This window comes from Suillus subalutaceus (assembly GCF_016647625.1).
Source record: "Suillus subalutaceus strain FC151 chromosome Unknown DFJ58scaffold_139, whole genome shotgun sequence".
In the NCBI taxonomy this organism is placed as follows: Eukaryota; Fungi; Basidiomycota; class Agaricomycetes; order Boletales; family Suillaceae; genus Suillus; species Suillus subalutaceus.
The window spans coordinates 54,918-70,624 of NW_024540388.1; the positions used below are offsets into that span (position 1 = coordinate 54,918).

Genomic DNA, 15,707 nt, shown 5'->3' on the forward strand with positions numbered 1-15,707 from the left:
TGTATTGGACGAACTTTTGTCATCTTGCTTGGGTGCTGCATGTGATGCAATAATATCACATCTTTCATTCGGATCTTCTTGATGGTCACTGTCACCTTTTTGACTTTGTGGATGAATTTGAAGAAATCTATTATCAATGCTGCATGGATTGCCTTCATTTTATTTGGCTGTGGGTTCATTCTGTCACACACATCGGCCCTGAGACAGTGAACAAAGGACCACCTATCTGCTCATCCCAGTGGACAATGGAGTGCACCATTGGTAACCTTGCTCAAGAAATCTGGTTGCACAACTTGTCAGTCTACGCTACTCTCTCTCAACGTGCTGCCCGTCATTGTCAAGTCAATACCATCAAGGCTATCATACCAACAATTGAACCATCAGATAATGGTTCCCAGAAGGGCTCGTTGGATATCGGCCAGGGATAATTACTGCTGTAGCGAAGAGTGAGAACAGCCCATGCAGTATGTCCCTGTGAGGCCCAAGTAATACTTCGCTACCTGTCTGACAACAATGTCCATATTACCTTCGCCCCTCTCGTCACTTGATGGGCTTGTCTTCACCTTCCAAATGGGCAAGTTGCACGGTCTGCATGGAAGGAAAATGCTATGTCCAAGCAACCAAGAATGGCACGCAATGTGAAGGTATGTTTTTCATGGTCACTCTATTAGTATTATACATTGACACATACACTAAAGTTATTGATTGACAGCAAGACCACTGTTGCCAAAGTCTTATTTTATTTCAATACGATGCTTCATGATGAAGAGAAGACCTTTGCTCTCATATCTGAATTCAGCCAACCACACACAGAACTATTCGAAAACTGATTTCAAACGGTCTTCGCTTGTCGTTATCATGGAGACGCTTCATTGAAACTTGTTGAGGTTCATACTATACAGTCTGTGGTGGCTATGATTCCTCATAATTTTCTGGGTATTGATGGTATTCTTTTCTACCTTGTGGAACAACCAGGGTTGGATATTATAAGAATGAGCGGTGTGGAAGAGGAGGGTACTCTTGATGAGGAATGAGTTCAATTACTTTTTTATATGAGATGCAAGCATGTTTATTTATTTTACTACTGCATACTGTTCACTCAAAAGCTTCTTCAAGTTCTTGTTTCATTGCATGAACCACAAGGAAATTCCTGTCTGTATATGATTGGTCATACCACACTTTATCCTCCTCCTGCGACACATACTTCCAGTAAATTGATCCAGGTGGAGGTGGGCTTGGCATTGCAAATATAGACTTCACTGGTTTGATGACAGCAGATGACTGTGCTATTGGCTTGGGTGGGTCGCTTTCAGGCTCAGTGATGCTGTCTGGGTCATTAGGACAAGGGGGGGTGATGACTTGCTGTGGTGGGTCACTTTCAGGCTTGGTGACGCTTTTGGGATTGTCCACATGAGGGGGGGTGATGACTTGCAGTGGTGGGTCACTTTCAGGCTTGGTGATGCTTTCAGGATTGTCCACATGAGGGGGGGCGATGACTTGCTGTGATGGGTCATGTTTGGGTTTGGTGACACTTTCGGGATCATCAGGCCAGGGAGGCATAGTATTTGGGTGATGCCTTCAATACGAGCTGTTGAATCAAAATACTATATAATCTTACAACAGTAACTCACAATAGTCATTGCCTAATTAAATATTCCTTCTCTGGATTCACATGCCAGTAGGCTGGGTTGAGAATCATATCATCTGAGGGTGTCATCTTTGGTGTGCTGGAATGGCTATCTGAAACTGATATGCTAAGATACATTAGTGATATTAGTGTTAGAAGCGATGGAGAACATACCTAATGTCAGCATCATAACTACCGATATTGTTATCAAAAGACATCTAAAATTCATTAAGTGGATGTAGGATGAATCAACAATACTATAGAATGAATTGAACTTAGTCAGTTTCCTTTCTTGACTTGTACTGCAGTGCCCCTTCTCATCACACCATCATTATGTCCGACACAACAATTTCACCGACAGGATACACCAATCTCCTCATGTCTCAAATTTCTCCACAACATTTCCTCAATCCACAACTTAATTCCAGCAGCTCACATCATTTTCAAAATACCTGGTGTGATTGTGATACCAATAATACCATGAGTTCTACCAGACACATTTACTGGGAACTTGTTACATTAATGAGATACATGGGTTACTGGTCTACCATGTTTAATGAAGGGCTCTGGGCTCTTCTTGATCAGGGTCGCTTATCTCCCAATGATCCTGATGTCAACATGGTCTCACAATTGAAGTGAGAGATATCCGAACTCTAGCACACAGTCGCTTTTCTCCAGTCAGAGAAAACACAACTTGTCAATGAAAACTTGTGTCTGAACACGAAATGTGAAACATTGCAGTAAGTGCTAATCATATCATGCGCATATATGCACACTGTGTTTGCTGATCCAATCAATGATGTCGTGGTACATCTTCTCTTAGGACTATACTTGTCAATAGTCAAGGTTCTGCCAGCTCAACCACTTCAAGTTCTTTGTCAGTTGCAAGTGATGGTACTGTGGATTGAAAACCTACTCTTTTGGATGTTGATTGTGAAGATTCTGATCATGACCTCAATGCAATTGATCACCTGCTGGTCAGATCATGGACGAAGAAAGCCTGGCAGGAGAACATGCCATCAAGTACATCAGCCAATCCTGGATGCTCTGAAAAAAAGTGAGGAGCCACATGCATGGCATGAGGCATCAATGTAGCATGTATCTATCTGCAAGATGAAGCTGGTCAGCTGGTGTCTGTACAATGGGCAAAAACTATTCATCTTTTTATGCTGTCATGTTTTTGATAACTTGAATCTCAAGGTCTCATGCCCAACTCCATTGGCCAAGCATCGCTCAAAGTCCTACACTGGCTTATCCACATGCTATGCAAACATTACATTGAACTCCATCTATGCACTGACAATTGGAAAGCAATGAAATTAATGATTGATAACTATTCCCAATGGTACAACTACCATGTCATGAAGAAACAAACTAGCAGTCATGTCAAGTCTGAAGACATAGAGACTGTTAACGATGATAACAACAACGACAAGTCCCTACTGGCTTCAACACCTGCTGTTACTCCTCCTTCTTCCTCACCATCTGCAATGCCTGCTGTTATCCCCCCTTCCTCATCTTCTTCAACACCTGCTGCTACCCCTCCTTTCTCATCTTCAACTTCTCTGAAACGAGTTAACGTTGATATTGACCCTGTCACAAACTTGGAACCAGCATTGAAAAGACAACGAGTCAAAGTGGAGGACCTCTCACCTTCACCTCTTTTCACTGGCCCAGATAATGATTTGTATATTCCACTGGTAAGTCAAATTTTCCTTCTGTTTTACTTATTAATTGTTGTAAATTATGCCGCCTGCCCCACCCTGCACTGAGAACTTGGAAATCCTGCAACACCCTTCACCAGAATGTGAACCAACCCCACCTCCCTGTACCAACAAAGGAAAAGAGAAGGAAGTGATTACTGTGGAGGTCAACAATCCTCTGTAAGTGATCGCTCTATTGATCATTCTATTCTACTGATATTATTAATTTAGTTCTAATTTTGTCTTCAAACCTCACCCCAAGCCAATCCCAAAGAAAGTTCCTGCCTCCATTGACTCCGCCACTTTTGGAACCACTAGCGCTGAGCTGACTATCATCATCCCTCCATCCAATGACCCATCAGATACCAATGCAGCTTCCCTCACTGTTGAGATGGAACTTCTGTTAGCAACCCCCCTAGAGCACATTCCCAGTATGATCAACTTGAAGGCCCAACCTGCAAAGAAGCATCAGCAGAGCACAAAGCCCATGTGTGTGAGGTCAAAGATCATGGCGCGGTGAGATTTATCTATTATGGTCACAGCAAGTAAGGCTAACACTATTATTATTGTAGAAATCTTTGTACCCTTGAATGGCAATTGAACGGCCATTAGAAAGAACTGGCAAGCGTCTTTGCAACCTACTGGAATGGTCTATCGAAGACTGACAAAGAGGTATGTTGTTTTGTATTGATGTCATTTATCTACTGACTAGCACTATTATTGAAGGTATACAAGCACAAAGTGGCTCTACAGGTGTGTGGTATTCATGATATCCATGAGTATCTTCATACTAACAATGATTTACCTTATAGCTCGGCTCGGCTGGATCCACCAAAAGGAATGGCGCCGGTGATGACACAGATGAAGAGTAGCGGATGGATATGAGGCGGGATGGTGGGTGTGGGATGGCAGGATGGTGGAGGCAGGCGCGGGCACAGTGATACCACAAGCACCTAACCATGGCGATACCCATAGATACATCATTCAATGGCATTAGATACCTATTCATCCCACCTAAATGGAACATTTTCAGCACATCTTTGCATCTAAAAGCCATCTAAAGCCAACAAAAATTGTATTGAAGCTGTTAAGACTGTACTCAAGAGGTATCAGATCCAAAGGGCTTGGCCTCAGGTTGTGTGCTGTGCCCCTTACCCGAGTATGTGCCCTTAATTTCAGAATGAAGTCTGGATGGAATCCGATAAAGTCTGAAGGACTTCTGGAGGCTGGCTACTCTAGTAGAGTGCTAGAGGACTTCCAGATGAATGTGGGAAACTTCCAGAGGAGTTTCATCCACTGCATTGGGTCTGAAGGTGAAACTTCCCAAGGTAAGCTCCCTAGATGGAAACACATAGAGGATAGGCTGCAAGGGACAGAGTTCAAAGCAGGATAGGATAGGAAGAGTGGTCCGAAGGACAGGACATTCAGAGGTTTGAAGGTTACAACATCCAAAGGTCTGAAGGTCAGGAGGACTGGAGGAGCGGACAGGATTAGGACAAGAGAAGAGAGGCTACTACAGACAAGGTCTGGAGTAGAAACAAACAGAGGTAGACTACACTTAAGTAGAGACAGAGTTGACAGGAAGTGCCGGAAAGGCAAAACTCCAGCTTAGGGGGTCAATCCCTAAGCATGGATGTAGATGGAAGGATGAATCCAGAGGACCAAAAAGCCGGCCTAGGGAATCCTTCCCTAGGCCTAAGGAAAGGTCAGGCTAAGATGGACCTGAGTCCGAGAGCAGAATGAGTGAAGTCTAATATGTGAGAGAGCAAGTCTATGTTGATATTCAAACTAAGGAAACTCTACAGGAGTTGTACAAAGGTTTATATACTGGACGGGATCTGAGAGGATCAGTAAGCTGGAGACAAATGCTATGTACAAGCATGTGGAAACATATTGGTAAGTATGAATGGAACATAAGTAAATGAACTTGAAGATGAGACAGAGTACAAGGATCAATAAGCAAGCCAGAAACACAGATAACCAAAGTCCGGAGTCAAGGGGATTACCATAAGGAGATAGATGCTGATTTAAGGTTTGAGCTTCGGATATGAGTATAGGTCGGATCCAGAGGTCTGGAGATATCGGATGAGGCATCTGGATATCAGATGAGCGGATCCAGAGATCTAGGTGAAGAGGAACTAGGATATGAATCATGGATATAGTCCGGTAGTCTAGGGAAGGTAAAGTCCCAGGTGGAATGAGCTTGGATCCAATTGGACCAAGGGTGGATGAAGCAGGCTTAGCTGCGGAGGTCCAGAGGTATGGATATATGGATGTGCAAAGGTACACAGATCCGAACTGATAGTAAACTGGAGGACTGAAGGCATGGGTGAGGGTATGGAGTCATGGATAAGGGTATGGAGGTCCGGATGTGCATCTGGAAAGCATCTGGAAGGCGTGGGAACATCATCAGACATAGGTCCAGAATATGGGATATGACAGAAGTGTTAAAAGTGTGTTTTGGTCTCTATCTTTTTTTGTCTCAAAAAGTCCCACTTTCTAAAGAGGTTAAAACATAGTGAAAAAATTTGTTCCCTTGTATTTTTTTCAATCTATATCTCATTCTTGTCGATTTTCACTGGGAGTCACACACCAACTTGTCTGGTCGAAATTTGTAGCACGTCATGGGTCACACCTACATTTGTTGAATGACTTTGATCAAGCAAAATGGAAGCAAAATGGCTGCATAAGTTTAGGTTCTGTCTGGACACGAATTTCACTTGAGAAATTCGAACTGAAATTCACCTTCAGCATCATGTGACTCTGCTCCCATGACCTTCAGAATGAGATTGGCACTAGTGTTATCATACTACCATCATATGCATGGACCATATGTCAGATTCTGACCACTCTCATCGCTCTCTTCGCTCTCATCACTCTGGAGACTCCACCAGTGGTGCCACAGAGCCTCAACTGCAATCTGTATCTGGCCGTAAAGAGGCCGCTTATTGGAGACTGGAAGAGGAGACCGCCTTCCTTAGATACCTCTATGATAACAGGTCTGGCACAGATGGCGCCACCTTCCCCAAGAGAACCTATACAGAAGCTTCTGAGCACCTTGCAAAGCACTTCAAAAACCAGAAGGGTGGGGATAAAACAATTTCAGCCTGCAAGTCAAAGTTTTTGGCTCTCAAGAAGGCTTATCTCACCGCTCAAGCACTCAAAGTTGGTGGATTGTCGTCAGGATTCACATGGACAGAAGCGGGGGGGCAACCATAGATAAGGACACCGCTAGCGCTTGGGCTGGATATGTCAAAGTGAGTACTGCGCTCTCCATCACTGCTCTGGATCCTAATCTGTTTTTTCAAGTCAAATCTGAATGCCAGACAATTCAAGAACAAAGGATTCGAACATTTTGAGATCTTTGACTTGCTGACGGCCAGCATAAAAGCCAAAGGAATTCACGTCCATTGCTGTCAGAAAAAAATTGCACCAACTCTACCGCATCTACTACCAGCATGCCCCCACCTTCCATGATACCTTCCACTAGCACTCACCCTCCTGCAGAACTCCACCTCCATGAGCTATCTATAGCCACTGAGGAGATTTCTGCAGACATGGGCTGTCTTCCTGCATCATCTACTTCCACATATCCTCCCACCATGTCATCACACATTCCTTCGACAAGCCCACCCTCAGTGTTGACAAGTGCCAGCCAGGGCAAGTGCAAGGCCAGCACACTGGGTTCTGATGTCGATGCTCCATCTGGAAAGTGCTCTCGCCCATCGACAAGCCCACCCTCAGCATTAACAAGCGCCAGCCGGGGCAAGCGCACTGGGTTCTGATGGCGATGCTCCATCGGGAAAGCACTCTCGCCCACCATCTGCAACTGCCAGAGCCCAGCTGGAGGGTAGTGCAGTGATGACATCGCTTGTTACTGCAATGGAGGCCATGAGCAAGCATCTTAGTGTACCCCCAGTTCTTGCGGCCCCTGTTGCACCTGCTTCTGACTTTGCGTGTGCCATTGAAGTCATCAGTGATGCCACATACATGTCTGCTGATGACAAGTTGGACATGACACAGTTGTTTGTGAGGGACAAAGATCAGGCCATGGCATTTTTATACTTAAGGGCAACAATCTGAGGGCCAATTGGGTGAAGAGGAGGCTCAGTGAAACTCATGCCATGCACATCGATACCGTCGATTAACTTGCTTCATATACTTCTTTCACATACTTGTCAAACACTATGATACATGCAAACAATTGAATTGATTGTCGAGATGCAGAGCGCACAAACTAGTAGTATAACTTCAATTAACTGGGTCACCTCGTGCCGCATGCACTGCAAGATAATCTTCCCACATCTCCCTAGCAATCCAATCATGACGATTATCAGCTCTCTGCCTCTCTGAAGTATCTGCCAGGCCATCACCAAGTTCATTCAGCTCACCCCCTCCTCCCTCAGAGTTGTATTCCAACATATCATCAGCTTCTTCGTCAAAAATGTCGGGGTCGTATCTGCAAACAAAGTTGTGCAAAGCACAGAGCGCATTGGGGACACGTGCTTGGATGTCCATATGATACTCCAGCGGCACCTGAAGAATGCGCCATCAGCGCTTCATCACTCCAAAGATGCATTTGATGATGTTGCAAAGAGATGCGTGTTGGTGGTTGAATAACTCCTCTGGGGTCCACGGCCTAGACATGTGTTAGAAAATAAAGTATTGAAATGAAAAAAAAACATTACTGCTGATTGGCCTTAACAGTGCATCACATGTCCCAAAGCCAGCATCTGCAAGTAGATATCTGCCTGGGGGCAAGGCAAAATCATGGGCGCACGCATCATTCCAGAGTGCACCATTGGCAACAGAGCCATCCCAGCTGCAAAGTGAGTATATAAATAAAAAATCATGGTCGCATGCAAAGAGACAGTTTTGGGATAAAAATCCTTTGCGGTTGTGCATGGTGGCATGCTGGTTGGCTGAGGCGAAGACTCGGATGTGTGTGCCATCTACGGCACCGATACATTCATCAAAAAAGCGAAATCAAGGGTCATCCAGAATTTTGGAGGATAGGGGAGTCTCAATCGTGGGTAAGTGGACTTGCGAGGAATAGAATAGGTCATCCGAGAAAAAGTTAAGCAAGTGCTTAAAGTACCTAGCACAACAGAATTCAGTAGGATATTGATATGACTCAGACAAAGGCTGAGTACCCACCTGGCAATGGTATCAGGGGAACACTGAAATCGCTCACCGAGATGGCGAGTCGAAAGCCCAGTTACACAGGCATACAAAAAAATTGCCAGTTGTTCCTCTACTGATATGCCATTGTGAGACACTTGGATACCATTTTGTTGCAAAATCTTCACCAGTGCTTCAAAGACTTCAAGGTTAACACCAAAATTGTGGTGGATTCTATCAGGGTGACCTGTCATAAGCTCATAAACCCATGCTTCACCAGTCAAGGCTGATGTGTGGTATGGAATACGTGTGTTTGTAAATAGGAATAATAATTGGTACAGATACACAACTTGTGTAGCAATGCACATGAAGATGAAAGTAAGTCGGCGTCAACGGACATCTGCATGTCATCGCTGTAGTGAGATGTCCATTATGGGTGTTGTACTGAGTCAGTGCGCTGGATGGATATCATATATCCCTGGTTATCATGATAGCGGAGCATATGCCCAGGTGACTTCGGAAGGTCATGGGAGCAGAGTCACATGACACCAAAGGTGAATTTCGATTTGAATTTCTCAAGTGAAATTTGTGTCCAGACAGAACCTTACAGTAAGTACCATATATCTAATAACCAGTCTTGTCATTCAACTGTTTGCCTCCATTTCACTATTATGATGTTGCCAAAATTGGCACTCCCCTATATGCAGTCTTCACTTGTTTCAGTTGCAACCCTTGTCTGACACTTAGTCCACACTTTCCCATGCTACCTACATGCATTCCTGCAGCACTATTCATGTTCCCACACCTTAACCTGTGCTATTCCTGCACTTTGTTCACTATCAGTAATGTGTTCACATACTTTAGCATACATATCCATTATGTGTGTCCCATAATGATAATCTGTTTGTAATGCAATAAATCAATTTAATGTCTTGAAATTTGTGTGATTAGGCAACAAGTGTAGCTACCAATGACTTAAATACAAGTTGGGCGCTTGTGCAAACTTCAATGTCAAGCAATTGGACATATTGTACTTACTAGAGGAGTTTTGATATCTTGAGCCAAAATCCAGCAAATGCAATTACCAATCGGACTCAGTGTAGTTACCAATGGCTTAAAGTGTAATTCCAACATGTTTTTGAAGTTGAGTGCTGGCACAAACCTGCAATGCCAAGTAAGTGGACTTGATATTGTACTCATTTGCAGGACTTAGAGGAATTTTGATAGCTTGAGCCAAATTCAGCAAATGTAGATCACACAACTGACCAATTGGACTCATTCATCAACAGAATCTTACAATCTAGGCCCAGTTATTGAGGAGAAGTACAAAGAAGCACAAAGAAGCATGATGTCATCAAATGCATCAGCAAATCTCCCAGTTCCTTTTTGTACCTTACACCACTTAAAAATAGCATTAAGGTGGCTAAGAAACATAAGTCACTATTTTTATAGTTTTTCTAAGGACCGAGGTAAATTTAAGGCAGTCAAAGTGCGACAATAAGATCAAGGGTACTGAGCACCACAAAAATTTTATAGCTTATTTACATTTATTGACCGAGCTTGTTGTGTTGAATACTCTAAAAAATAAGCATGTGACAAACAACAACAAGATCAACCGCTATATTTGAAGAAAAAAAAGGGTAAGTTTTATAGTGCTACATAGCTGTCACCAGGACTACCAGGACTCCCACAAATTTTGTTTTTTCCTGATGTGAGAGATGCAACTTAGTACCTACTCAGCTTAGTGCGCACAAGTGGCCACCCCCTTGTTGACGCTCCTGCTATCATTACTGGCTCCCACAACAAGAGTCTTCGGGTGTGGAATCTGGACACAAGGGAACAAATGGGCAGCAGAGCAGTTGAAATGTAGCTCGAATCCATGTAACCGAGGTTTGAAGAAGCACACACACGTGAATTTTTTTACAGTCTCATTCAAATTGATCCATGCTTGTATAAACTAGATTAAACTCGAGTAAAAAAGGTCTAATGCAGAGCTCAACATCACCCTCAGAATTAGAGACAAGACCCAGTCTATCATATCCTATCTCCAAGTACTGCGCCACACACATCCGTCACCTTCAATCATCCATCTCTTTCACTTTTGCCCATCTTCGATATCCTTGGGGTACAAAGTCACCAACCGAGTGAGGAGGGCAACATTGTTGGCAGTTCCAAAATATCTTGAACACTGGAACGACCAGACCAAGTTTCCACCAACCCAACGTGTAAGAGCTTCGACGTAGAGCGCAACGTCACGGTCGATATCTGCGCCCCAGGACGGCAAACGAGATTTGTCCTTCAGAAAGCGAGTCATGAGTTGTTCAAAGACAACTCCAATGCAGTCCGCTGCCTCTTGAACGCTTGCGTCTTTCTCCCGCATCAGAACAGTAACAATATTGTTGCTGGTGTGGCCCATGGCCTGCTCTACGTTGTATGATAAGAGGTCCTGCTCTCAGTTAGTTCACGATCTTGGTCATCATTAAGGCTGCAGAGGTACACACATTTGTCCAGCACACCATGTCAACGGCCGCAAAATAAACACTTTGGAAGATAGGATCGTCGAAGATTGCATCAGGTAATTCGATGTCGAGGTTATATTCTATGAAGGCGAAACAACACCTCACGGCGCTGTTTTCACGACGAAGAGGCACGAAATTAATGAGATCGAGAACTTGTCCAGCTTCTCTGAGTTCTGCTTCATCCGCAACAGCTTTGGTATATCTCTTCAGGTCGCTCAGGAAGTGTTTGAAGAACTGCGGCTTGGCGGAATGGATAATGGCTTGACGAAAACTGCGAAACCAATCCCATCAGTAAGACACACAATGCGCAAGCCTAAATTATACATACTCGAGAATGATTTCGGCCAAGTTAGACTCGTGCTTGAAGTCTGGATCAGCCATAACTTGATAAAAGGCCTCGCATGTGCCATTCGCATCCTTGCTATTCATGTCATCGCTAAGATGATCCAGGACGAACAACAAGTTGAGGAAGTCGCAGGTTGTTCTGAATGCCCTCGCGCCCTGCGTATGGGTATGCGAGGGCACCGAGAAGCTCAGACTGGCTCTTTTCCATGATAGCGTTTTGTTTGTCGTTGAAAACATTGAAACGAGCGACCCACGCCTTGCTCTCTGCTCTGCACTCCTGTAAGTGAGGGTTAGGTTTGCTAAAGTTGAAGGCACAGAGGGAGAAGAAGTCGGGAAGAGTGTACTGGATGACTGCAGAAGACATGTTGGAGTTGTGAAGCCAGTAGTGACCGTAGGAGTACTTATACCCGCTTCTCACTGCGTCTACGTCAAACTCCTTGTCCTTTTTGTCAAAAGGAATTTTGATATAAGGCGATGTCACTTATTTTCGTCAGCCTGACGTACCTCAAACAATCTGTCCAGTATGATAACAGCTGGATATACACAAACCAGACCAAACCTGGAGAGTTGTGACTCGGAAGCAGGTTTCAAGTCCCTTGCGTCTTGGCTGGATATGGTTTTAAGTCGCATAAATATCGGTGCGGGTTATATTAGTGCAGCATTGAACATGCAATGTTGATAATAATATCCTTCAGCTATAGATGGTATGACCGTCACAGCATCGTCACTTATACCGGGGTGAGCACCACCATATGGTAAGTAACCGACGACTGACAAAGAGCATTGTGGGTGATTATAACGTTTATTCCGGCGATCGCGCAGACAGCAAGTGCCACTAGTCACCAGAAAAAGCCGAGCGCCGAGCTAGTCATTGTCATCCCACAGTCATCGGGTGTTAGATTAATTCTACAAAACGACAGTCAAAAGCAAATTCAGATGGAGCGAGACCACTAACACACCTATTCTAGAGCGTTCTAGACTATATTACCGAACACGTTTTCGGCGGGGGTTGCAAAGTGTTGTTCGAGAGTGATGATCTCCTGAAATCGATTACGACTGCAGGGTGAACACTACGCACGACAGTGGCACTGTTTTTGAAATCGAGTGAGGGGCATGGAGAGATGCAAGTAAAATACTAGTACTGTTACCAATGATTCGAATGTGCACCGCTACCTTCCTAAACAGGAACCAGCTCCTCTTCCAGTTTACGGTATTACCTGGTTCATGTTCCAGCACGAACACGAGAACCGTCACTCCGGAACGAATTCTAGGACGCAATCGCAAACTAACCTTCGGGACTCGCGGATAGCCGTAAGAGCCATAATAAACAAGCCCCCAAGACTCGTGATTAAATCAGCACAGTAAGCAAACATGGCAAACGTGTCGCTGCGGACTAAACCGATCCTGTCTGCAGATAGAAGCCGATATCTGTGCACACTGCAGAATACGTCGGTTTCGTCTGAGTTGCCTTCGATGTCTCCGTATGTCTCGCCATTTGCTTCCCCTTTACAGACAATATTCAAAAGAGCGTTTCTGATAAAACCCTACCGCAATCGGATCTTCATCCGTAGGCCAAGGATACACATTTCGAGCGATGCGAGATACTTTGACATGGCACTAGCCCCGCCAGATCGCCACTCGCCATGCACCGCTCAACAAACACCTCTACAGAATCAAGATCTCCCACCCCGAAATGCCCGAAATGCGAAAGAGAAGAAACCACGCACCATTTCCTCATAGCATGTCCAGCGTACACTAGGCAAAGAATAGCACCCGTAGATGAGATCGGAACAAAGGCGCACGACTTCAAATATCTTTTCAATGTATCAAATCCGCCCTCAAATGCATAGCCAAAACCAAACGCCTAGAGACCATTTTCGGAGACGTCACCCCACCGGTCGATGAAGAAGAGGAATAGAGAACACAGCGACGCACATTGTCAGAACCTAAAACTAACCCTTATCGCCTTTAGTTGGCTTTAATACACCCCATGCAGGCGCCATTGCTTAGAATATCCAAACGCACATAGATATACACATAGATACAGAGATACGCAGCATGTATTGTCTACCATAGTAGGACAAGGCCCCACCGGACAATAAACGTTAAACACTAGGACCAAAAAAAGCCCTGCCAAATATAATGAGTGCATAGCCGGCACTTTCTTCTTCTCTAACCTAATTAACGTTTCAAGCTTGATGAAAATTCCAGAGCGCGCGCGTATAAGTGACTCACTAGGAGCTGGAGTGACTAGTACAATCAAAGTCTCAACGGTTGGCTCGTCTTGGAAGACCCGATCATACTCAGATTAGCGGGGGAACTTGAAGCTGAGCTTTGTTAGGAACAGAAAAGTAGAGGCCTATAGCTCCTGCGGCCCGCATACTGGCAGAAACAAAAAAAGGAAGCACTTGCAGCCGCCATCAGGGAAAACTCCGGATTTTGGCAAGCGCTCATAATCGAGTTCCGACCGATGAAAGCACTCGCCATCGTCACAATCGCCTACGAGCATTTACCGTTAGTTATAACAGGATCGCAATGTAGCTGCAACACCTACTTATAATAGTTGTACGGATATGTGATCGGGCCGCAAGTTGCGAGCGAACGTCCCTGGCCGTCATATGCACCCGATTTCGCATCTCTTAGTACCAAACACCGAACACATCTAACAATGCCTCTCCTTCCACCTATCAACTTCCCGCGCTGGCTCGATCAAAACCAGCACCTACTCAAGCCTCCTGTGAACAACTTCTGCCTATATCGGCAGAAGGACTTTACTGTGATGGCTGTAGGCGGTCCCAATGAGAGAAACGATTATCATGTGAATGAGACCGAAGTGCGTCTCTACGATCGCTAAGATAAGAAATTGTACCGATTTCATTTCAGGAATGGTTTTATCAGTACAAGGGTGGCATGCTGCTTAGAGTGGTAGACGGGGATGAGTTCAAGGATATCAGGATCGAGGAGGGAGAGATGTTTTTACTGCCAGGTACGTTGAGGACCCTATCATCGTCAAATGAATCGATTTTACCAAAATTACGTTAGCCAATACACCACACAACCCAGTCCGCTTCGCCGATACAATCGGAATTGTTATCGAAGCTGCTCGTCCGGATGCATCTCATGGTGCGTACAGATCCCTACTGCGCTAGATAATGTGTCTTGACGCTTCTTCGCACTCAGACTCCCTACAGTGGTACTGTCGTGATCCTTCCCATACCAAGCCAACTATCATCCACAAAGAGACTTTCCACGTCACCGACCTCGGAACGCAACTGAAGCCCGTTATTCAACGCTGGATGTCGACCGAAGAATTGAGGAAGTGTAAGGAATGCGGGAACGTCGCTCCTGCGAAGTAGTACTATCCCGTCGGAGGTGAATAATATTTGTACCCCCGCGTGAACTATTTCGTGTTCTGGTGCTAGTATACATGTAAATATGATAATGGAAAAACCATCCAAACCATAACATATTTCTCTAGAAACATATACGATAACTGGCGTATCGACCGCTGGTTTCACTCGGACGAGTGATTTTAACGACTTGGCCTCGCCGAAGTCCATAGTATCTTGCCACGGGGTCGGCCAGCTGTATTCGAGGAAGCTGGGTTTCCTTCAGGCGACTAAGTGGGTCACAATGTAAGAACACGTCAAGTCATTCTAAGAATAAAAACGCACTATTTTTCAAGAAGTTGTTTTTTTCTGCTCAACAGTCAACACCTCATGCCGCGGGACCAGTGTGTGATGCGTGATATTGACGAGCAAGTCAGCTTCTGAAAACTCCTCAAGCCGATATTGTTGAGACATCGCCGCAATTACCTGTAAAGAAAGCGTAAGATTGCTATTGCGAGAACACAGAATCAAGCTCGCACTTTTCGTGCAGATGGCGTCATGTTGCCAGGAAAGATGATGATCCCCCGCATGATCGACTTCTCCTCGAGAATACCCAATAGCCTGCGTGTTCACCCTACATCAGACGAACAGGCACAAGGGGCGCACATAGACGAACTTCCGCATTGTTTTAACGCCGACGCTTTTCTCATCTGAAAAGAATATGAAAATCTGATCTGCTGGATTTTCTCTGGAATTCGTGAAGAAATTGAGTTGGTTTCGACTGGAAATGCAAGTCAGCATCTGCAAGTGCACAGTGCTGCAGAATAACCGCAACTGACTCGACGCTGCCTCCACTGTTTGCATAATGCGACCTGAACGTAGTCAGGTCCATGTTGATCTCATCGTCCGAGACTTGGTACCCCTTCGTCAATGACTCGTTAAAAATGCACCAATACACCAAAAAACATGATTTCGCACCCTATCTTTTACAAGTTCATGAATTGTCCGATTGACCTTCCATAGTTTCGCAGTTTCGTCTTCAGCCATGAGGGGAGTAGCCGGC

The 15,707-nt window shown here is 44.8% G+C and overlaps 6 protein-coding genes across 6 annotated transcripts; 3 read left to right on the forward strand and 3 right to left on the reverse strand.

The window, feature by feature from the left end:
* Positions 1 to 1,095: 1,095 nt before the first annotated feature.
* On the reverse strand, positions 1,096 to 1,560 carry DFJ58DRAFT_733077 (uncharacterized protein; the record flags this gene model as incomplete). Its single annotated transcript, XM_041386238.1, has 1 exon — positions 1,096 to 1,560. One exon carries the CDS (start codon positions 1,558 to 1,560, stop codon positions 1,096 to 1,098), a length of 465 nt encoding a protein of 154 aa, XP_041238865.1.
* Positions 1,561 to 2,832: 1,272 nt separating this feature from the next.
* Positions 2,833 to 4,202, forward strand: DFJ58DRAFT_845516 (uncharacterized protein; the record flags this gene model as incomplete). The annotated part of the gene is made up of 6 exons (XM_041393159.1): positions 2,833 to 3,327; positions 3,401 to 3,510; positions 3,562 to 3,823; positions 3,943 to 4,002; positions 4,057 to 4,083; positions 4,143 to 4,202. 6 exons carry the CDS (start codon positions 2,833 to 2,835, stop codon positions 4,200 to 4,202), a joined length of 1,014 nt encoding a protein of 337 aa, XP_041238866.1.
* Positions 4,203 to 6,162: 1,960 nt separating this feature from the next.
* On the forward strand, positions 6,163 to 6,549 carry DFJ58DRAFT_845517 (uncharacterized protein; the record flags this gene model as incomplete). Its single annotated transcript, XM_041393160.1, has 1 exon — positions 6,163 to 6,549. One exon carries the CDS (start codon positions 6,163 to 6,165, stop codon positions 6,547 to 6,549), a length of 387 nt encoding a protein of 128 aa, XP_041238867.1.
* A 3,835-nt stretch (positions 6,550 to 10,384) lies between these two features.
* On the reverse strand, positions 10,385 to 11,716 carry DFJ58DRAFT_907966 (isoprenoid synthase domain-containing protein). Its single transcript, XM_041395083.1, has 4 exons — positions 11,510 to 11,716; positions 11,299 to 11,454; positions 10,953 to 11,241; positions 10,385 to 10,897 (listed from the first exon to the last, which is right to left on the reverse strand). Exons 1-4 carry the CDS (start codon positions 11,677 to 11,679, stop codon positions 10,547 to 10,549), a joined length of 966 nt encoding a protein of 321 aa, XP_041238868.1. The 5' UTR covers positions 11,680 to 11,716; the 3' UTR covers positions 10,385 to 10,546.
* Positions 11,717 to 13,983: 2,267 nt separating this feature from the next.
* Positions 13,984 to 14,671, forward strand: DFJ58DRAFT_718461 (3-hydroxyanthranilic acid dioxygenase; the record flags this gene model as incomplete). The annotated part of the gene is made up of 4 exons (XM_041384475.1): positions 13,984 to 14,148; positions 14,199 to 14,301; positions 14,358 to 14,438; positions 14,496 to 14,671. The coding sequence occupies 4 exons, from the start codon at positions 13,984 to 13,986 to the stop codon at positions 14,669 to 14,671; spliced, it is 525 nt and encodes a 174-aa protein (XP_041238869.1).
* Positions 14,672 to 14,789: 118 nt separating this feature from the next.
* Positions 14,790 to 15,691, reverse strand: DFJ58DRAFT_718462 (RNA polymerase; the record flags this gene model as incomplete). The annotated part of the gene is made up of 6 exons (XM_041384476.1): positions 14,790 to 14,924; positions 15,023 to 15,130; positions 15,184 to 15,265; positions 15,321 to 15,425; positions 15,484 to 15,566; positions 15,623 to 15,691. 6 exons carry the CDS (start codon positions 15,689 to 15,691, stop codon positions 14,790 to 14,792), a joined length of 582 nt encoding a protein of 193 aa, XP_041238870.1.
* Positions 15,692 to 15,707: the final 16 nt, after the last annotated feature.

Coding starts and splice junctions, on each gene's coding strand:
- DFJ58DRAFT_907966 (XM_041395083.1), bottom strand. CDS start 11,679: ATGTCTTCTGCAGTCATCCAGTACACTCTTCCCGACTTCTTCTCCCTC. Junction 11,242..11,298: donor TTGGCCGAAATCATTCTCGA/GTATGTATAATT, acceptor TTGGTTTCGCAG/TTTTCGTCAAGCCATTATCC. Junction 10,898..10,952: donor ACATGGTGTGCTGGACAAAT/GTGTGTACCTCT, acceptor AACTGAGAGCAG/GACCTCTTATCATACAACGT.